This window comes from Podarcis tiliguerta (genome assembly GCF_965153285.1).
Source record: "Podarcis tiliguerta genome assembly, chromosome: 4".
NCBI lineage: Eukaryota > Metazoa > Chordata > Lepidosauria > Squamata > Lacertidae > Podarcis > Podarcis tiliguerta.
Window position 1 is genome coordinate 91,866,697 of NC_139537.1, and position 22,939 is coordinate 91,889,635.

At 41.3% G+C, this 22,939-nt stretch overlaps 1 protein-coding gene across 4 annotated transcripts in view; it reads right to left on the reverse strand.

Annotated features, from left to right (window-relative positions):
- The window catches only part of UGGT2 (UDP-glucose glycoprotein glucosyltransferase 2), an 80,110-nt gene extending 63,208 nt beyond the window's left edge, over positions 1–16,902 (reverse strand). For 2 of the 4 annotated variants that reach the window (XR_014510069.1, XM_083435774.1), the window contains exons 1-7: positions 16,648–16,902; positions 12,555–12,637; positions 9,540–9,670; positions 7,807–7,919; positions 4,776–4,950; positions 3,227–3,323; positions 2,690–2,762 (exon numbers count right to left, since the gene is read on the reverse strand). Coding sequence is in view for 2 of the 4 variants with exons in the window: in XM_083435774.1 (XP_083291900.1) it covers positions 2,690–2,762; positions 3,227–3,323; positions 4,776–4,950; positions 7,807–7,919; positions 9,540–9,670; positions 12,555–12,637; positions 16,648–16,799 (824 nt within the window). In the remaining 2 variants the exon portion in view is untranslated. The remainder of the gene's footprint in view (positions 1–2,689; positions 2,763–3,226; positions 3,324–4,775; positions 4,951–7,806; positions 7,920–9,539; positions 9,671–12,554; positions 12,638–16,647) is intronic. The other 2 variants (XR_014510070.1, XM_083435775.1) reach the window with 2 other exon arrangements.
- Positions 16,903–22,939: the final 6,037 nt, after the last annotated feature.

The following is a 22,939-nucleotide window of genomic DNA, read 5'->3' on the forward strand; positions in this document are numbered from 1 at the left end:
CACCAGCACACCTGCAGCCCTGCCACATATGGTTGCCAAGGTGGAAGGTGGAGGGCAGAAAGGTCGCTGTGCCAGCCTGGAGCTGACATAGCATTCATAGGCCTGATGCTGTCACACAATGACAGTGAAACCAGCTCAGGATCCAACAGATATGGGCCAGCTCATCCCCTCCTCACCCCTGGAACCACCCTGTTTCAGAGCGTTGTGCTGGCTACTGCTGGCAGGCATTCCAGAGGCACTAACACCTGCCCGTCTGGTGGGTGCAAGAGTGCTGCACCAACGGCAGGAGGCTGGTTTAGCTGGGAGAGCTTGGCTGGTCCCGTCACCCAATTCAGCTCACCCTCCCAAGCCTGGTACAAAGGAATGATCTCCCATGTAGTAGTACCTCCCTTTCTATAGATATTAGGCAGAACTCTTGCATAATTCAAGTTATATAATTATAATTATACAATTACAGTGGTGCCTCGCAAGACGAAAAGAATCCGTTCCGTGAGTCTCTTCGTCTAGTGGTTTTTTCGTCTTGCGAAGCAAGCCCATTAGCGGATTAGCGCTATTAGCGGTTTAGCGGCTATTAGCAGCTATTAAAGGCTTAAGAGATTAGCGGATTAGCTGCTAAAAGGCTATTAACAGCTTAGTGCCTTAGAAAAAGGGGGTGAGGAGTGGGGAAAAAACACCCCAGGAATCGCAAGACATTTTCGTCTTGCGAAGCAAGCCCATAGCAAATTCGTTTTGCGAAGCACCTCCAAAACGGAAAACCCTTTCGTCTAGCGGGTTTTCCGTCTTGCGAGGCATTCGTCTTGCGGGGCACCACTGTATTTATCGTAATATTCAAATCAGATTAAGGAACACTGAAAAACAAAACATCGAGTCAGCTGTAAATCAAATTTTCTCCCCTAAGTTTTATGGTTTAAATACAACAGATAACAGGGTCACTTATATTTCAAAATTAATAATTCCAGTCCAATGCAGGGCCTTTGTGTTAGCCCGACTGAACATTTTCCCCTCAGCTTTTGTCAAGGGCAGATATTCAAACATCCCCAGAAACAATAGACATTGTGGATGTTTTTGGAACGTGCCGGTCACAGTAGAACATACTCTTTTCTACTGCCCATTGTACAACCAGCTACGCAAATGAATGCTTTCCCCTTTTTTGGGGGTAGTCTTCATGGCACAATGAAAATATCAGATTCTATCTGTTTAATATTAACCTGCAAGTAGCTGCAAGGGTGGCTGAGTTTTTATCAATAGTATCTCTGGTGAATGGCACTATTTAGTGGGAAGAAAGTCCAATGAAAATCCTCATTATTACATATTTTTACATGGCTATTTGAATATATTTTAAAATTTTGTACATATATTTTTTATGATGGCCTATATTTGTAACGCCTAATAAAAGTTTGGCGAAGTAAGATATTAGGCACCACCAGTACTAAACACCTCCAGTAATGGTCTTTAGACATTTGCTGAAATCCTTTTTCTGTTTAAGCAGGCTTTCTTTAATACGTGACTCAGCCGTTAATTACTCATTGAGGAAATTTATTTCAACGTCTATATTTGATGTGTTCTATTTTTGTATTTATTTTAAGTATTTTTAATCCACTCTACATCCAAAAAGGCTCCTGGGGCAGTTAACAAACGTCAGTGATAGTTATGTACTAAAATATGAAGACATTTTTAGTTTGTGGTTTATTTTCATTACAGTTTATCTTCCTAAAGGATAAATATGAGCTTGGAATTAATAGGCTACACCCACCAAAGCCAATAAATTGTGCCCAATTTTCTATAAACGTATCAATTTTTGTTGATTTTCCTTAGTTCTTAATAAAGAACGTTGATTGAGCCATGGCCACTGGACCCTGCATCTTAAGCATCCATTTCGCCATATTAGGTATTTTAGGTATCGTGACCAACATTTAGCAAAAATGGCAGCTGTTATCATATAAGGAGCTGATTCTTTACGTTAATGCAAAACGTAAGCCACCCAGAGTGGCTAGGGCAACTTAGTCAGATGGGTGACATAAAAATTATACAATTACTAATAAAAATGGAATGGAATGGAATGGAAATGGAAATAGCATTGTTGGTGCTGTTATGTGTGCAGGTTCTGCTTCCGGAACTCCAGGTTCAAGGTCTAAAGTATTTTATAGGACGTAATGGTGTACATGATGTGATGATGTGTGGTAGCTTTTGGTTTCGCTCAAAAATATGCTATTGTATGAAATGGGGACATGTTGAGCAAAGGTGCAGTTTTGTTCTTCCTCATGTTTGTCACTTTCCTCTCTATGGGATATTTTATGATATATAAAGCATTTACCAGCACAAAATGTGTTTCATCCTAACTGAAAATAAAAGAGATGTACTTATGCAAGTAACCAAGCATACTGTTATTATCTTCATATGGTCAAACAACATGCCTTTTAGAAAAGATAAAATATATTTATTTGCACAGCAGCAAAATGTCTATGTGCATCCATTCTTCAACAGAAACCTGATCTTAAAACAATTGCAATATGGTCAAAAGAAACATTTTAACATTTCAAGACATTTGTAACTACCAGTTTAAATTAACTTCATAAAACAGGTAAAATTTCAAAAGATGATTTTTGCAGCAGATTTTATTCAAGCACTAAAAACACAAGTTTATAAAAGCAAGCATGCCAGTATGGAATTATAATTAACATAAACTCACTTTAATGTGTCAAAGAGAAAGCCCTGGACTTCACTTTCCTCATTGGCTCCTTCTGCTGTTACATTATTTGTAGCTAAACGAAACACATGTACAAAAATATGACAATATATTTGCTTTCTAGAACTGATTACAATTACTACTTTTTTCTATCAAAGAAACTAACTCACTGCCTAAAATGAGAGGTAGAAAGAAATTAAGACAGGTCCTCAAATAGATGACAAAGGAGGAAGATCAGGTTTGGCATACAGTTAGAAAATAGGAGTTTTCCATTCCATCAACAAAAAAATTACAGATGTACATTTCTGTATTGATTCTCAACGCCTGTGGCTACTTTTGCCATATCCCACAAAATGCAATCACAACCAGCGGTGTGTGTCAGGAAAACAAATACTGGGTGAATTACTGACCCAATAAGACATTTTCCATTAACTTCAATGGGGCAATGTAGAAGATTACTGCCTTCAAAATTCTAGACACTGCCAAATATTTTGTGATGATAATGTCTCTAGTAATACCACACACCGGAGAAAAATGTACCTTTGGTCTGAGAGTCATCTACCGCTTTGTATTCTGTACTCTTTACTGCAAGTTCCACACCATATCCAGACAAATACATCTTCTCGGAGCTAGGTTTCTGCTTGAGTACATCATTTCGAAAAGAACAGACGGGAGGAATGTTAAGTACTGCCATTTCTAAAGAAGTTCTAAACTTAGATTTACTTTAGAGCAAATCACATTTAAATCTGTTGAACTCCTGAGTAAACATACACAAGATCAGGATTATACTTTACAAATAATTGCACGTTAAGGCTGCAATCCTATACCCACTTCCCTGATAGCAATCCCCATACAATTCAGAGGGACTTACTTCAGAGTATAGTTCTAATCATTCTGTTTCTAAAACTAATAGAGGCCTACATTCTGAAAGAATACCTTCTATTGGCAGAGAGCCTTTTCAGTACTGACGCCCGTCCTGTGGGATGCCCTCCCATCAGATGTCAAAGAAATAAAAAAATATCTGACTTTAAAAAAATATCTGAAGGCAACCCTTTTTAGGGAAGTTTTTAATGTCTGATGTTTTATCGTGTTTTTAATATTCTGTTGGGAGCCGCCCAGAGTGGCTGGGAAAAACCCAGCCAGATGGGCGGGGTATAAATTATCATCATCATCATCATCATCATCATCATTTTAAAGTTAGGGTCAAGTTTTTTTTTGAACTTCGGACACTACACTAATCCACGCACACTTTCTTTGGGACTGCTCCACAAAGTTTTCATCACCAGCCTAGTTGACTTCAATTAAAAAAACACAACGACTTCACACCAAAGTTAGGCCTTGTGACTGAATGTCAGGATCCAATGAATGCAATATTAACTTGGAGGATGCTTGATGCGGTATATGCATGTGGTTTGCAGTCTGTGCTTGTACAGGGGAAGAATTCTGACGTACTGTAAAGAACATTCTAGAGGAAAGAAGGAGGAAGTGCTTCACTAATAGGGTAAACAGATGCAAAAGAAGACACTTAGTAGTTTAATAGTTGTGCAGAAGTGGGAGCTGTAGCAGTTGTTTTATAATATGAAAGGCACAGGAACCCTGTCCTCTTTTGCATCTGGCCACTCACAATGGGAACTTAAAAACAATGGGGGTGAAGGAAAAATAATCATTTTCAATAAAACGCCACCTGTTACTTTCCTTACAACATCCTTTTAAAATGTTTTATCATTTTACTGTTGTTAGCCGCTCTGAGCCCAACTTCGGCTGGGGAGGGTGGGATATAAATAAAAGTTATTATTATTATTATTACAAGATATATCAGTTCTCCAGTGGCTGACTGTAGGCTCATCTGAAGCCAGTCATTCTCCTGTTAATTTCAATGTACTGTGTTATATCTGAAGCCTATAGGAAACCCATAGTATGGCACAAGGCCAAAAGCCCCAGTGTTCCCCTTTTGTGGCAAACTGTGGCTGAAAAGCTTTGAAACTGACAACAAAGTATGCAACAACGGGGCTTCGTGGACATTTGGAAAGGTTTAAACAAACTTTAATTCAATTGCAGTTAATTATATCCCTTCTGCACACACACTTACCTGGACAAAATGTCGAAGAACGTAAACAATTTCCTCTTTTTGTGCTTGTTCAGACAAAACTTTGTGAAATGTAGCAAAGTCTTTTGTACCCATTTCGGCATAAAGGATCACTACTGGGCCGGTCTCATTAAGCGTAGGGAATTTATGATCTCCTTTGAACAGATATGGCTTGGGCCTTGGATTAAGAACAAATAATTTGTCATCTTAAAAGGAATCACTTAATTTGAGTGTGTCAGCATGGGAGAGACTTCACTGTCTGGTTACTGAACAATTGACAAAAGTATGTAACACAATCCAATACATCTTTACTCAGAAGTAAAATCCACTTTGTCCAATGGGGCTTCCTCTCAGATAAGGAAGTACCATATAGGAAAGGCATCTCCAAACTCAGCCCTCCAGCTATTTTGGGACTACAACTCCCATCATCCCTAGCTAACAGGACCAGTGGTTAGGAATGATAGGAACTATAGTCTCAAAACAGCTAAAGGGATGAGTTTTGGGATGCCTGATACAGGATTTCAGACTAAGATAAGGACATCACAGTAGCTAAAACTGGTTGCAGAACAAGCTAAGTTAGTTTCCAGCTGGAGATGCAACTCAGCATCAGCCATTTTATCATGACAGATAAAAAAGCTACACAGCTGCAAGCACAAAGCACTGAATGCTATTTTAATTATCCAGTACATGCTGACTTTTTATTTAGTACCTTTCATGGGAGCTATTAGACGAAAGGGAATGCAATCACTAAAGATGACATGGGTAGTTCAAGCTCTAGCTGATTTTATGCTTTGTTTCATGAAAAAGTAGCAATACTCTCACCATGACCAGAAGTCAAAACATACATGTAGCTTCATCCCATTCTGGTGGAACTTACTCCTATGTAAGCCAAAATCCTATGCATAATGTGTATGCCTTGTAAACAAGAAGAATGTGTTGACTTTGAGAATTTAATGACTTTGCAATCCCGTGCCATTTTAAACTACAGTGGTACCCCGCAAGACGAATGCCTCGCAAGACGAAAAACTCGCTAGACGAAAGGGTTTTTCGTTTTTTGAGTTGCTTCGCAAGACGAATTTCCCTATGGGCTTGCTTCGCAAGACAAAAACGTCTTGCGCCTTTTTAAAAAAAACCGCCAATGCATTCCTATGGGAAACCGTCAATACACATTGGTGCTTCGCAAGACGAAAAAACTCGTAGAACGAAAAAACTCGCAGAACGAATTAATTTCATCTTGCGGGGCACCACTGTATGTGTAGTTTGTTAATCTCACAATTTATGGGCTAATTCTGCTAGCAGGATATCCATGGGAACAGAGGAAGGTGGGGGGAACAAGCCACACGGTTCATTTTCATAGCATGCACAGTGCATCTATCCTATCAAAGTAACTAAAGTTTAAGGGACACTAGGGGTAATGTTCCTTAGAACATGCTGAAGCTCAGCCAAAGAAATCTAGGCATGCGTATGCTTTGAAGTCTGTATCAGTTCTCATCAATTATATGTAGCTGGCAGACAATGGGAACAAACACCATTGTCTTCAGATCTGGGGAAGGATCAGAAGGGCTGAAATAATGCACCTAATCCCTGCAGCCAAAGTAGCCTTCAAATGGTGCAAGCAAGTAGCGAGCCAGAAGCGAGTGCATATCAAGGACACTTTTTGTGTGTGTGCGCATGTGCGCACGTCCGTGCAAAAATGTATATCATGTATATCTAGGGATTGCATTCAGTGTTAGTTCTATTCAGAGGATGGTCACAGAAATTAATGGACACGGCTAAGGTAGGTGCATTGACTGAAATGGTCTACTCTGTGTAGGACTTAGCCGGATATTGTTGGTGGAAAAAATATATAGAAAGGATAATTTCTGGATGCCAAGATCCAAATTTGGGGCAAGTACTCTGTGGTGAGAGAACCCCAGCAGAGATTTAATGTCACAAAATATGCAGCAAAGCATGAAAATATAGGCTGTTAGACCTTTAAAAGTGAGTTCCAAAATTTTCGTTCCAGCATAGGAATGGACCACACGTTTCTAAGTTAAAAACTGGTTTACTTACAAACTCTTCAAAGGTTAGGTTTATGTGCTTTTCCAGACATCAGTCAGAAGTTGCACAGGCAGTAAAAGTTAGTTTACAAAGTGGTGAAAGTTCCTAAATTACTGTATAGGAACTCAGGAGTGGCTGGTGAAAACCATGCAGCTGAGCTGTAGCAGCCAGCTCAAACCTCTTTACACACTGAGCTTCTCATGAAGATCTCCTCCCAAGATAAGGGGAAGTGCATTAATTTGACTTATGCATGTTGGTTATATGAGGCTGGTTTCAAACTAGCCTGGTTTCCCCATACATAACGCATCTGTTAATGTCATATCAGCCACATTCTGTCTCAATGTGTGTGATAATGTGCATGGTAATCCCACAGGTATAATCCTGTATCCATATAATCTATGTCAGAACCACACACGTGACCACTTGGGTCAGAGAAAAGTTAGTCGGCTAGTTTGAAATTTGCGAAATTTCATTAGTGGCAGGGAGCAGGCACTAGACAGCCTGGCTAATATTTCTAAATCAGAAGGTGCAATGTGTAGTATCTCACACAAACATCTTACTTCTCTCATGGTTTTAAAAGCTCTACCAATCTTTAAAAAAGAAAATAATAGCTGTTACGTGGCAATCCCACACAGTTCCATGGGCAGAACTCAACACTCTCTTGCAGAATCAGAGAATCAGAACTCTTGGAGTGTCAGGGGAGGCCACCTGATAGGATGGAGGTGGCAGCAGACCAAGAGATGGAGCTGAACTGACAAGCACTGCCTGAAATGTAAAATTCATATGGAAGAAGGATTACAGACAATCACTCCTCCCAGGCGCCTGAGATAAAGCAAGAGCTGCAACTCAAAGTGGCATCTTTGACCAACATGTATCATTGAGTCCCAATATCCAGGTACAAAGGTAAATGTGTGCTGCCAAAACAAATAAAAATGTGATACTGTGGAACAAAAGCTTTAAGAACTGTTCGTTCAGAATAGCTCATTATATTTACCTTGTAGCAGCTTTCTTCAGAAGCTTCCAAATTTCATTAGTCTTACAGGTGCTCTTCCCATGGATAACCACAAATGCACTGCAACCTTTCGGTGGCGGCTCATCAGCTGCAATCTAATATTTCAACAATTACACTCAACCCAGCTGGTGTAATTGCATTTCATCCTAAAAGTAATGCACCTTCCTTTGATTAAAACAGCTCATCAGCTGCTATCACATTGTGCATCTAAGTACCAAGGATGTGAGGAGAAAATAATGAAAAGATCGGAGCCCTACAAGTAACACCAATGTATCCTGTTTCAGAATGCCCACCGTTAACAGTTATTTGGATGTTTTAGAAATCAATTTTCTTTTTTTATTAAGAAAACAGAACACACCTTTTTTTGGAAATAACAGAAGTAAACAGGGAAACTATCATCTTTTCTCGCATTCCCCAACTCCAGTTGAGGTCAAAATACATAACCTTTGTACAGTTTTAATACAAACTTTTGCAAAAACATGTGCCTACTTCACATGACAGGGACACCCTTTATTATAGTGGTATAATAATATTTTATAAAATTGCTGATAGGCAAATTCATAGTTACCATGTCTATTCTCCTACTTCCAAAGATGCCCTCAGAAATACCCACTTTAAGATCAGACTCAGCTTTGGTGTCAATATCAATAGGATATAGCTTTCTTTTTCACATCAGTAAGAGCAAGTTTGCAGCATTTTCAGTTGAGCCAGGTGAGTTGTTTGACCATATGTTGTTTTAAATAACTATAGTCGGGGTGGGGAGAGAGTTTCCCACATTTAGACATTACAAGGATTTTTTTAGTTCTAAAGCACATGTGGACAACCTGTAATCTAGGGGGCTGAACTCTGCACACACCCCATTAGTGGGCAGAAATGAAGAAATGAACTGGGACACCATGTGTTTATTATAATATAGTCTTCCTGGATCACTCACTGTTGTCTTACACACATAACATTAAGCCAAACCATGACTTAGTGCAAATGGGCAGGCTCCCAGAGAGGAGATCATAGAAGCTTTTCTTCTCCAAAATTGTTTTGCTAATGTACTAAGCTGTGCTTTGGCTTAGAATGACATCCAAATCCATGCTTGTGGTTTAGCTTTCACATCCAAACCAGGTCTTTGTTTGCAGCTTGCAGTTTGCCTTGCAAGAGACTTGGGTCAGAACAGCACAACATCATAATGGCAAGGAGGAGCAAAGCAGCCATTATGTCCTCTTTGAGAGCCATAGTTTCGCTCAGCCCTACATGGAAGCCAGGCCAGTATCTCTATGGCGTGGGACCGATTTGAGGCTTGCTTCTGAGTTCACACTGAACTATATATGCAGATATACAGGTCATATGGATGTAAAGCAAATAGTGTTTTTCTCCAGACCAGTCCTACCAATATCAACAACACTACTAAAGGCTGCTTTGAAGACCACCATCACTTGGATGCTACAGTAAATCCATCCCTCTGGTCTTTTTTCCCTTCCACGCAGCACTATAGTTCTACAGAAGCTTAGCAAGCAGACCATCATGCTACCACAAAACATTTTGGAAGGGAGGGTTGCAGCAGTATGAAGAAAGCACTCTTAGCCATGCTGCAAGCTGCTGCAAGAGAACGGCTTGCAGTATGACAACAGCCACAATGAGGAGCCATTTTTGAAAGCCCCTCCTTAGCATGTGAACCAAAGCCATATCCAGATTCCTAGCTTGTACCAGCCAATTTTACACACCTGCTGAAACATCTGAATGGTTGGGGAATGTGCTCGTAAGGAAAGAGAAAATTTCAAAAGATTAATCTGCACATTTGAAAGGAACTGTCCGGCTTTCTTCAGGATTAAGTTGTAATAAGAATGCTCCGAAACTGTATTAAAAAAGGAAAAGAAATACAAGTGAGATGTTAACATCTAGTCCCAAATATCACTGATTTACAATTACGTGTTGGCAAATAAAAATATCTGGAATATAGAAAGTTGTGGGATTTCAGATGATTGGCCAATTTTAAAATTTTTATTAATACAAAATACAATTTCTCTAGTTGGGGGCTTACAAATTAAACATAAAACATGCTATTAAGTGTCCATCAAAGGGCAGGTATATTGACTTGTGAACTGGTTTCTCTTGCCGATCTGAAAAGAGTGGTGCAGAAGTTGAATCATACATCAGAGAGCATTACTGTGTATTAATCACTAACCATTTTACCAAATAAAATGGTCCAAGCTAAGGTAAATGCCTGAAATCCTATGAACTAACAAGCAAAAAGTGCTGTGTTGTTGAGAAAGCAAAGAGGAAAATGGAGGAAGACAAGACAGACAGTGCTGTGGAAAAGGAAAAAATAAAGTAGTACTAGTACAGATAAACAAAAGACAGAAAACAGGTTGCTATTCCACTGAGTGGTTATGCATATAATTTTCTTTTAACAAACAGCAATTACGCCTGCCATCCTAACTGAACACCTGGGCAAGTCCCCAAGGACTAAAGATTATAAAGACAACAATTCTGTAACAACCGTATTTAATGGCAGCCAGTTTGTGTGGCAGTTTGATTGGGGTTGGGTGGAAATGTTTTAATTCACCATAACACATAAGTATGGGGATAAGAGGACCAGCTGTGGCACCTTGTTCCTTCCTCTTAGTGCTTGGAACAGCGAAAAACTCTCCAGTCCCAGGAGGTGGGGAGTGACTAAGGAGGAACAATGACCTAAAGAGAACAGCATGCAACTCTAGGACCATATCATGATGTGATTCGAACTTAATGTTAAGCTACAGTTTATTAGATCATTTGAAGCCATAGCAGCAGCCTAACCATGGTTTATTAAACATGAACAAACCTCACCTGTAAGCCATGGTGTGCTGCTGGTTTATAAACCTTGATGTGCACTAACCATAGTTTAGAGTTGTGATTGGAGGACCCGATCCCCGCTTGGGGAATAAAGACACGTGGACACAGAATGTAAGGTTAATGGGTAAGGTAAAGGCCACAACTTTATTGATTACAGCATGTGAGAAGGTATTGGCTTAGGCATTGGACCACGAAAGAAAATGTGTGTGCAATGGTGGGGATCGCTGGCGCGGCTGCGTTTGAGCAGCAAGCCACGCCCCCGTCGAGCTTCCCTATTGGGTGCCCAATGGGGGAGGGGTGTGGCGCCAGTCCTGGAGTTGAAGCAGGGGGCGGAGCGCCCCCTGCATGACGCGGGAATCATCTCCCGATCACAACCCCTCCCCTCCTGGGAGGAGGAAAGGCTTTATACACAAACCTGTACAAAGCAAACATCAGAAGGTGTAGACACCCCCTTCTGTTGATTTTTTTTTTATATATATTTAATGGAAGCCACCATGGGCATTTAAAGGAGGAATATAAATCCCAAAAACAAACAAAATGTTGTGATGTGCCCAAATGACTGGACACAATTAAAATTAGCATGCAATGTTTGATTCACTGCTACATCTAAACTTGGAGAACATTGTTTCAGCTAATTAGTAAATAAGAATCTGAAACTATTGTTTGATTCTTGTTTGTTCTCAGTATCAAGCGTTTAAGCAAATCACTTTTCTCCAAGTTTGAAGGTAATGGGGAACTATGGTTTGTTACAAACAGAAACAAAACCTTCCAGTTGCCTCCTTTGATGTGCTGCAGAAAAGAGCTCTGGGTTATTATAGACACAAAAATGCTGTACCTACACATTTATCAGTAACTTCATGTGGTGAACGGAAAAGAGGATGAACCCGGATATGACATTATGAAATTGCCAAGTGGCAAGGCTCACTCATAAGGCCAAAATCAAGACCCTCCTTCATGCTGCTTCCCCTCCCCACCAACAAATGCTACGATGCTTAGATCAGAAATCTTTTTTAAAAGATCTCTGATAACTAAGAAGATGATGCAGAATATAAATAAGGATGGAGGGGCATGAAAAAGGTTTGGGCAAATATTTTAAAAAGCCATTGCTTATTTATTTATTTATTTATTTTCTTTCTTTACATACCACTTTGTAAGTCATAATCACCTACAGAATCCATGAAAACCACATTAACACCCCTAAAAATTGAGCAACAGCAATTCCAATACCATGATGAATAAGAGAGACTGAAATAAAAATATTTTGAATTTTCTCTTCTTCTTAGAACAGGAGGTCTCACATATCTGCTGAGTAAATAGGTTTAAAAGGTACAGACCCACCACTGAAAAGGACCTGTCCATGCTATCCGTTAGTCTAATCAGTGGCTGACTGCAAAGCCCAGGTATCAGGAAGGGCTAGGCAGCCTACTTTATGCAGTGGATTTTGGGAAGGGAGAATATCATTCTGATTTTCTGCTTCAGGCATCAACATGTCTTGGACTGTCTCAACTTTCTTATTTTAATGTGAAGAAACCAGAAAGTGAAGCACTACTAAGGACAGGTTGCAGAATACACTGTGCATTTAAAGTGACCCTCCATATGTTGTTGGACTATTTATCTATAACATATTTTATTGTTTAATATAATCAAATCTCTAAGTGCATAAAAAAGAATAAAAATTTCCTAAAACACAACTTAAAGGCAAGATTTTTAAAAACCCCAAACCTCCCATCAGCTCCAGCCAGCACCAGTAATAGTCAAGGATGGTGGGAGAGTTGTAAACCAACAACAACTGGCAAGTCCCAGGTTAACCACTCTTGGTTGAAAGCATGCACACTATTAACACTATTACACAGTACAATTTACAGAAAGGTCTGCCAGTCTAGATACACACAACAAACACAACTTACCTCCTTTCCTGTATAATGTTAATTCTTTCACCGTTTCCAAAAACTGCCAGAATTGCTCATTGCCTTCTTCTGCAATGAATTCACTGTTAAAAATGTGTGTAATAATTCATCCATTAGTATAACTCATAAGACACAAACAACCATTTTGAGAAGAAGCCCAAGTGAGCGATCCTATACACAAGCAGCTGGCATATAGCAGGCCTGGCATCAGTTAAGCTGGTGCAAAAATTACACCGGATCCAAACTCCATTCAGGAACGGGGCTTCTGCTAGCAGAGCCCGCCTAAACCTGGCAGAGGGGGAACAAGTCTTTAAAATTGAATTACACTACTCTTTTTCCTGGTTTAATTTACCCCAGGTTGCCAGGACACGTAACTGAGCTAAATGGGCTTAGGATCAAGCCTTTCCAGTACTGACCCCACCATGCCTCTAGAAAACTCATTTTTCAAGGCTTACACCAGTTTAAGATCCACTGAGCTCAACTCGGTAAAATGGGATCCAGCTAAGACAGATGGGGGCGATATGTCAGTGTATGTCCAGCTGAGCTAAGGATGAAGAAGCCGAGCAGGTGTAGCCCAAATCCACTGGGAACCTCCCAGCTCAGCTAGGGATCTGTGGGATCCCAACCTCACACATCCCAGAAGATGTTGCTGTGCCAATTCTCCCTAAGTGTTTGAAAAAGCCTAAATGATTTAAAGATATAATTTACTTCTCACCCCAGAATTGTAGAAGTCCTTTGAGATCAGTAGAACAACACTACATAGCAAACATTCTGCAGAATAATAACCCATGTCACCAACCAAGGAGACATAATCTACATAGCCAGAGCACTGGCTCCCCGGAAGTATATTTTGTATTAAGCTGTCAACCTATTAATTAATTGATTAATGAATCCCCTTCTACATGCCCCTTAAGGAAATTTACAAATATATAATAAAAACAGCTAAGACAGGTTTTTCTTAAGTCCAAAAACAATTAAAGATAGATTTAAAAACAATACAGACTGAACAACTAAGGCAGAGATGTTTTCATTCAGTTATACAGTATAGCACTTGCTCAAATTAGGCTTGCAGGGTGTAATTCTCACTTTACAGACAGGAAACTGAGGTAAAAGCTGCAATCTTAAACATATTTATTGCAGAATAAATCCTGTTAAATTTAGTAGGACTTATTTCTAATTAAACTTATTTAGAATTGCTATGTACATATGACACCCTAGCACACTCAGCAAGCACACCAGTGAAATTGGATTTATACACAATTAACTCTGAATGACTTTAAAGACATTCAGTCACCCATGAGCTCAGCAGGCAGGCCAAGGAGTGGATGAAAACTGAGTATGATGAGACATGCAAGTTATGTTGCCTCATTCCTCCATACATGTAGCACATACAGCGGAAAATTTTATGGTATTGTACAAGAGGTATATTGAATGCTCATTGCTAAGGAAAACTCTGAATCATATACAATTGGAATTAAGTTCTGATGTTGCACAGATTAAACTAGTAAATTTTAACTACATAAATGTATTTTATTTAATTTACTTTTAAATTATGTGATATTCATACCACTATTGACAATAACTGTGTTACATTATCTAACGATTCTTGCTGTTTCCTAATTGCTCAGAAGTTTTGTATTTTTGCAGAGTGACTCATTTGCATGTAATGCCACAGCAAACCATGGCTTAGCGCAAACGCACAGGTTCCCAAAGAGAAGATATGGCTGTTACACTCCTCAGGGCTGAGTTATAATTTGGCTTAATGTGTCATCCAAACCCAGCTCTATAGTTTGCCTTACTTCAGACATACCATGAGTTGTAAACAAGGTTTGTTCTTTGTGATGTTTTATACTACAGAAACGTTTTTTTTATAGAAACAAAATGGTATAGTGGAAGACATTGTTTACTGATGTTCAGGTGACAAAGTCCTAGAAGGGCTATGCCTACATCTACTTCTGTGCAAATTCTGCAATGAAAAGTTTGTTTGGGATAGGATTTTGTCTCAAACTGTGGTAAAAGGGCACAATCCCAGAAGACATGGAGTAACTACTCCAAAATGCATCTATTTTGGGGGTGGCAGGAAAAGGAGCAGGATGCCAAACTGAGGACCACTCATAAGCTTAAATAGCAAGCAGCATTTCTGGTTTAACATAGCAGAAAATAATGCTATTTAAACACACCAATTCATTTTCTTCTATTTTACGACAGCATAAAAAAGGAGGTGGGAAATTTTTTACATAGTTATATGCAGCGTGCACACAATGTGGCAACATTGGTCAAATTGCTAGAATATAAAGATCAGCCATCTTGAGGTATTAAGTTGTTATTGATGACATGTAGAATTATTTGAAATAAGGTTCTTACAGTACATCACTTTGGCATGTCATGGCATTGGAACAAGATTCATGGGCATGCCAGATGCAGAAGACCCATACTTGCTTCTTGTTATTTTTGATACTGCTGGATATGTAAGATATCTGACCTCAGTATTTTACCACATGGCTACACGTTCTTAATGGAGATAGCAATAAGGCAAATGAACTCATACGAGTACTATAAAAGGGCTGGAATGCAGGGGCACTTATTTGGTTTGTGATTACAACTCCAAGACACTTTCTCTGGAGCAATCTCCCTAACATGCCATTAAAATCTTTGGGACAGGCCCTTAAACTCCAATGGATTTTCAAGGAAACTATCCTAAATCAATTGAAATTCTGGACTTCCATGGACAATTAATGTTACATACATCACAGCATTCAGCCTACGTATATCACAACTTTCCTACAAGTTAGTTCCAAGGCAGCATTCATTGTCCCTCCCTTCTCCTCAAAACAGCCTTGTGAGGTAGGTGAAAGAGTATGACCTTCAAGGCTGAGTATTTCAGAAGGAGTCTCTCCAGACTTAACCAGCCTGGCACTCTCAAGATGTTGCCGGGACTACAATGTACACCAACTCCTGCCAGGTGCGCTATCTGGAGCTGATGGTGTCTGCAGTCCAAGGGCACAAGGCTGACAAAGGCTGCTCTAACCACTACACTACACTCCCTGGCACCAGATGTCTCCGCTTCTCCCAATCAGACTGCCCTGATATCCTTTTCCCTCGGCGTCCACCAGCCCCAGCCGGGATAGCTGTGATTCCCAATCCCCTCTGGATTCCCACCAGGAGATCTGGTTGGAGGTTGCGCAGTCCAGCGCTTCCCAACCTTGGGTACCCCAGCTGTCGCCGGACTACAACTCCCAGCATCCCTCGCTCGCAGGGCCAGGGGTGATGATAGAAGTTGTACCCGACACCTGGGAAGCAGAGTTTGTGGAGCACTGGCTCAACAGGTAGGGCATGAGGGCTGTGGGTTCGAGTCCCGTGTTAGGCAAAAGATTCCTGCAGGGCAGAGGGGTTGGACTAGATGACCCTTGTGGTCTCCTAGAATAAGGGATGCTGAAAGAATGGCAGGTGAAGATGATGGATTTTTCGGAACTAGCCGACCTAACCGGAAGAGTCTGCGACCAGAAGGAGGAGGAGTATCAGGAAGATTGGATCAAATTTATTGATTACTTAGTTAAATATGTTAAGTTAAATTAACTGAAAACAGCTTGCAGATACTCAATTGGCTTATTTTATTTAAGTTAAGTGATGAATTAATAAGTTTAATTTCATAATGTGAAGATCGAAGGATATTAATGTTTAAGTTAATTTTTTTAAAGAACTCTGATTTGGAAAACCGTTAAAAGGATATGCAATGAAATTCAACCAAGGGGAAGTGAGGAAGTCACTTAACAATGTCAATAAGTGTAATTTTTAATAAGTAAATGATTTATGGTTGTTTTATGTGTTTGTTTGTTTATAATGTTGTGAAAACCAATAAAAAAAATTGGAGGGGGGGATAGAATAAGGGATGCTGGGAGCTCAGGATTCCAAGTCGATCTCCCCACCCATGAGGCAAGGTCCACGGGGGCAGCAGATCCCGAGGTCAACCTTTCCCCGAAGCCTCCTTGTTCCTGACGCGAATCATCCCTCGCCCCCTTTCGGAGGTGCGCCTCAGCTGCCCTCGCTTTCCCTCAGCTGACCCCTCAAGCAACCCTCCCTCTCGTCCCCTCACCTGGCCTCCAGCAGCAACGGCGTCGCCGGCCACTTCGCCGCCAGCCGGGCGGCCACCGCCTTCCTCGGGGAGCTCTTGGCGCCGCACGGCCACAAGCCGAGCACCAGCACCCCGGCCACCAGCACCGCCACCCCGGCCACCTTCTTCGCCATGACCCGCGTCGCCAGAATCCCCTCAGAGCGGCTGCCACGCACAGGCGGCGGCCCGACAGCGGGCTCCGCCCCCCGGCCCTGCCGACTGTCCAATCGCTGCGCTCGCCTCAAGTCCAGGCCCCGCCCGCTTCTTTCCCGTAGGATCGCGGCCCCGCTCTTCCCATTGGTCCGCGGGAAGGCTCCAATCGGAGACGAACGCAACAGCCGCCGAAGTAGGGGGCGTGGCTTGGAGGGAGGGGGCGGGGCCGGCCGAACGAGAACCGTTATAAGATGCTGAGCTTCCCCCACGCGATGCCGCGCAACGCTCGCGGCGCAGATCCGCATTATTGGCAGTGCGGACGTATTGTTGTCGATGGATCCGTAGTATAGTGGTGATGGGTCGGGGACTTGATGCGGAAAGCAAAGCGTGTTTGGTACTTTAAGCCCATCTCAGCTGTGCCGGTAAACTGGAGGTGGTGAGATGAGAACCTCCTTCTTTCTTCATCTTTGGCGATCCCTCCTAGCCGAGAGCCTATCATGAACACGGTCTTAACAGTGAGCCCGTAAGTGGCTGTGGGGTCATAAGTTTCCCGCAGGGAGTTGATCACTGTGAGGGTTTGCCAAACATGCCTCCCTCTTACAGCGTTTCTCCCTTTCATCCTGAGTTTAAGCATCTTCGAAGTCCATGACAACTTTGGTAACGGCTGTTCTCCAATTGGAGCACTCACAGGCCACTGTTTCCCAATTGTCGGTGTTTATACTACAGTGGTACCTCGGGTTACAGACACTTCAGGTTACAGACTCCACTAACCCAGAAATAGTACCTCGGGTTAAGAACTTTGCTTCAGGATGAGAACAGAAATCGTGCGGAGGCGCAGCAGCAGCAGCAGCAGGCCCCATTAGCTAAAGTGGTACCTCAGCTTAAGAACAGTTTCAGGTTAAGAACAGACCTCCGGAATGAATTAAGTACTTAACCCGAGGTACCACTGTATTTAGACAAATAATGTACAAGAGTGGCAAGGAAACCAAGAAACAAAAGTGTATATATATGAATTGAATCTAATAGTCCTTGAATAGTTGCCGCCCAGTCAATATCATCATTCAGGTAGTAAACTTTAGCGGAACACTGTGTCATATTCTCAACTCATGGACGCTATTAATTTTCTTCTGCTTAAAGTAATTTTAATTATGATGAAGGTCCTACTACTACTAATAAATAATGACATGTTCAAATTGGGTACTTTTGATCTGTTTGAGACATAGAGTGCGTATTGTATGAATTGTATGTAGTAAGTTTTGTGTGGATTAGTATATTTTGTAGTTTTGTAAACAAGTAAACAATGAGGTGAAAGAGGAGAGCGCAAAATATGGTCTAAAGCTCAACATCAAAAAAACGAAGATCATGGCCACTGGTCCCACCACCTCCTGGCAAATAGAAGGGGAAGAAATTGAGGCAGTGAGAGATTTTACTTTCTTGGGCTCCATGGTCACTGCAGATGGTGACAGCAGTCACGAAATTAAAAGACGCCTGCTCCTTGGGAGAAAGGCGATGGCAAACCTAGACAGCATCTTAAAAAGCAGAGACATCACCTTACCAACAAAGGTCTGCATGGTTAAAGCCATGGTTTTCCCAGTAGTGATGTATGGAAGTGAGAGCTGGACCATAAAGAAGGCTGATTGCCGAAGAATTGATGCTTTTGAATTATGGTGCTGGAGGAGACTCTTGAGAGTCCCATGGACTGCAAGAAGATCAAACCTCTCCATTCTGAAGGAAATCAGCCCTCAGTGCTCACTGGAAGGACAGATCATGAAGCTGAGGCTCCAATACTTTGGCCACCTCATGAGAAGAGAAGACTCCCTGGAAAAGATCCTGATGCTGGGAAAGATGGAGGGCACAAGGAGAAGGGGACGACAGAGGACGAGATGGTTGGACAGTGTTCTCGAAGCTACAAACATGAGTGCCTGGCGTGTTCTGGTCCATGGGGTCACGAAGAGTCGGACACGACTAAACGACTAAACAACAACAAACAATGAAGGTACATCTAAAAGACTGTTTCCACAGTACAGGATGGTATAGTCCCAGTCATGCCCCCCCCCCCATGGCACAGAAGACGCATGAACAAGAGTTTGCATTGCCTTCCCACTTACCTAGGATGTCTGCTCCACCTCTGATGCCACTACCCACTTGCAGAGGGACATAACATTTGAACAATACCTACACATTTAAAATCAGAAGTACATAGGCTCAGATTGTATGGCTGATTCTGAGTCTTACCTGAAAAACCAACTGTGTGATCTGAGTGTATGCATGCTGTAGTTTTTGTATATGGGTCATGTATGTGGTTGGTGGCATTGCAGGCAGATGTACTGGGTGGGATAGGAAAACAGGTGCCCTTTTTCTTACTCATGTAATAAATGGAAGTAAATGGGGCTCTGTCATCTGATCTGACCTATTTTTTGGCTTCCTGATTCACCCAAACTAGAAACTGTGGATTTAAGCTAATAGCCAAATGCTCTAGCTTAACTGGTTGATGGATTGCAGCTGAAAAATATTTTGGCAGAATAATACAATTAAAGAAACGTTTTAAAACCAGTTGCACAACAGACAATCATGGGGATAAAAAATTATTGCTAAAGCTATTTCTGTGTTCAGAAGACATGATTAATGAAGGAGTCTTAATAAGGTTCAACCACTTAGTATAAATCATAGTGACTGCAGTATACTTAATGGTAAGGGTTACATTAAAGGGAAATAAAGCTGAAGCTTTATCAGCATGTGCGGTAAAAAGAAAACTTTATTTGTGGAAACAGATTTTAACATATGAGGGAGGAGGACACCAAGATAACCCTGATCTTCAGCCGAATGCTAGCACATCAGACAGGTACAGGAAAAAACTGTGACATGCCGCACAATCCTATGCTAGTCTAAGTGTTAATAAGCTAAATGAGATGTACACCCCACACAGGCATAGCCAAGGGGGGGCAGGGAGGGGCCTTCCCCCCCCATCAATAAAAATCAATATAAATACATAGATAACTGAGGTTCTGCCCCCCTAACAAAAGACCTGCCCCCCTAGAGGTCCAGGTTGTGCTCTTAGTTGATTTTTTAATGCACTATTCACCATGCAGTTATCAGAACAAAAACCGTGGCCAGCAGATATACACCTCATCCATAAACAACATTTACAAAGAAAAAGCATCCATTAATTTCAATGCAATTTGCTTCCAAACAAGGAGCTTAAAAGAATAACCTATTGATATAAATGGGACTTACTTTTAGAGAAATATGTTTGCAATTTGGATGTTAATCCAAAACTCTCAGCTTAAATGGCTTATTTATTGGTCTGCTGCATGCAGAGGGCAGAGGGGAGAGCTGCAACCTTTTTACACAGCTAATTAAAAATCAATTAACTGTGACCAAACTCTGTCTGTGTACAAGTAGTTACATGCAACTATCAGTGGCTTTTGATGGAGACATGCATCCCTATTCCCTACACATGAAGGAAAGAGTCTGAAAGTGCTGCTGTAAGCTATTGCATATGTAATGGAAATGGATTTATTGCTTCAGCCTCATATTTCCCTTTATTATTAAATCATTAAAGGTCTCCTAAGTTAAATTCACACATGGAAAGATATGTGCTTGTGTAGCAGAGAGAGTATGTACAATGGGTGTGTATAATATAGAATATTGATTTTTCAGTTGGTGAGCGGGGACCCACTGCTACTGGATCACAGGTCGGTTGCAGTACCAGCACTACTGCAAAAAAAGTTACCAATTAAGACATAAGTCCCCCAGTGGTATGTTTAAACTAAAGGTTAGTCCTCAGTCTGAAAAGACTGAAGTCTGCCCTCCTTGAGTTACTAAAAATGTAAACTTTTTCCTTTAAGTGATTTGAATTCTGCACCCATGAATTAAACCAAAATATCAGCAGCAACTGCTTAATCCTCATCAATATGCCCTCATTAATAAGAATAATAATTAATAATATAATTTATTATTTATACCCCGCCCATCTGGCTGGGTTTCCCTAGCCACTCTGGGTGGCTTCCAACAAAGTATTAAAATACAGTGGTCTGTTAAACATTAAAAGCGTCCCTAAACAGGGCTGCCTTCAGATGTCTACCATAGCCATTCTTGTGCTACAGAAGCCTAGATTAAGCATGCTGAGGGCCATTGTGTGATGGCAATGAATGCGTCTAGTTTGAAAAATTAAAGTAGCAGCCACGGAGGGTCACATCAGGATCAGGATTGCATTCTGCAGGGTCCCAAGGGACAAATAGCAGCTTCAGGAGAAAAACATTCCAGTTAGGGTTGCCTTATGTCCAGAATCTCCCAGATGTAGCTGGGATTTGGCTGTTGGAGACAGCTTCTGGGTGGAAATCACTTCAATGTCCGAAGCTCAACAACTTTTGTGTCCGGATTTTCACTTTGTGAAATATGGCAACCCTAATTCCAATGGCACTGCACCATAGAGGTTGATCCCTCCCTCCCTGCATGCCACAAACCTAGGTTCCCCCTTGCCCTGCCACCTGCCATTAGCTGCTGTTTAAACATATAAAAAATAGACATGTTAAAAGCAAACACATAAATAAGATAATTTCTAGTTGGGCCCTGAGTGAAAATGGAAGAGAGGTTTATTTTCCAAGGAATCCATGCTTCAGTTAAAACCACATTCAACATCCCAAAATTGGTTTAAACATGTCTTTTCAACTGCTGAGGGAAGTGGTGGACTCTGATCCAGATTATGGCTGTCAAACAGGATAGGAGATTTAACCCTCCCCCCTTCCATTCTTCACTGAAAATCCCTGCCAAACCTGCTATTAGCAACAGAGGGGAGAATTTTCAGCAATGATATAGCATGGCGGTAAGGATTTAAATCTTTTACTCCCCAGTGCCATGGTCCCACTCCCTACCAGATCACTCCCCAGTTTTGTTTTTGTTTTGTTTTAATGTGGGGACTCCCAAGCATGAGATTGAGAGATGCATTGACACCAACAGCTTTATTCTACACTGTTAGTTGCAAACAATGGGTTTAGCCATGCTGAACATACCATACAAAGAGACTCAGTGGCTGCAATCCAGTAAACATTTATTTGGGAACAGGTCCCCTTGATCAGATATTGAACAAATGCTTTTGTGTGAGTGGCTTGTATGCAGGTGTGGCCTGCAACTAAAAAGATCCTTCAAAGTAATAACCCAAAGACCCATTTTCATGGCAGAATCCAGAGCCAATTGCAATGGGAGATACTAAAGCCCCAAAATTAGACTGGGGGCCACTTACCAACAGGAAAAACCATTCTGGATGAACCTTATACCCTCTACTAAGGCATGAAAGTCCATTTTATAGTGTTTGGTGAAGGATGATGGAGATGCCCTGCAGATTTGTTGAATGCTAATATTAGTAGCCAGGGCTGCCATGGAGGAATGGGCAGTTTCTGTGGATGTTTTGTGGCTCACTGTATCAATTTCATCTAGCCTTCACTGACTGCTAAATTTGTTTGGTTTCAATAAAGAGGGTTCTCTGTATGAGCAGGCTAATGATTAATAAACAAATATACACAACATATCTAGTTTGTCTCCTCCGTATTTCCAACTGCACATTATCAGCTTTCCAACTGCACAGTTTCTGCCTTGTGTATTTTGTGCCCAACTGTACACTGAAAAGAAAAGAAACCTTAAAACAGACCACTTCAAGTGCAAACACCTTGTGCAATCAGGGTGCTGGTTTCTTTGAGTGCCTGGAGAAAACTGTATTGCACAGCTGGAAGGAACCACAAGGGTCATAATTCACTACAAAAACATTGATTGATTGATTGATTGAATTTATATACTGCCCTATATACCCCGAGGTCTCAGGGGGGTTCACAAAACAAGATCAACATATAAAACCACAACATATATAATCAAAATAAAAACAACAACCAAATAACACCCCCCCAAAAAAAGAACCACATTTCAAAAGGGCATAGGATGTCAATCAAATCAACCAAAGCGCTGGTTATTCTTCTCCTCCAGCCATAGCAAGTGACACGAAGAAGAAGCATCTTCGCCACGTGCAAAGACCCAGCAGCTAGTACCACTCACTTTCCCGCTCCCCACCTTCTATCTACTGCGCTTGCGCAACGCAAAACCCGTCGGCCGCCCAAGTCTATAGGTGGTG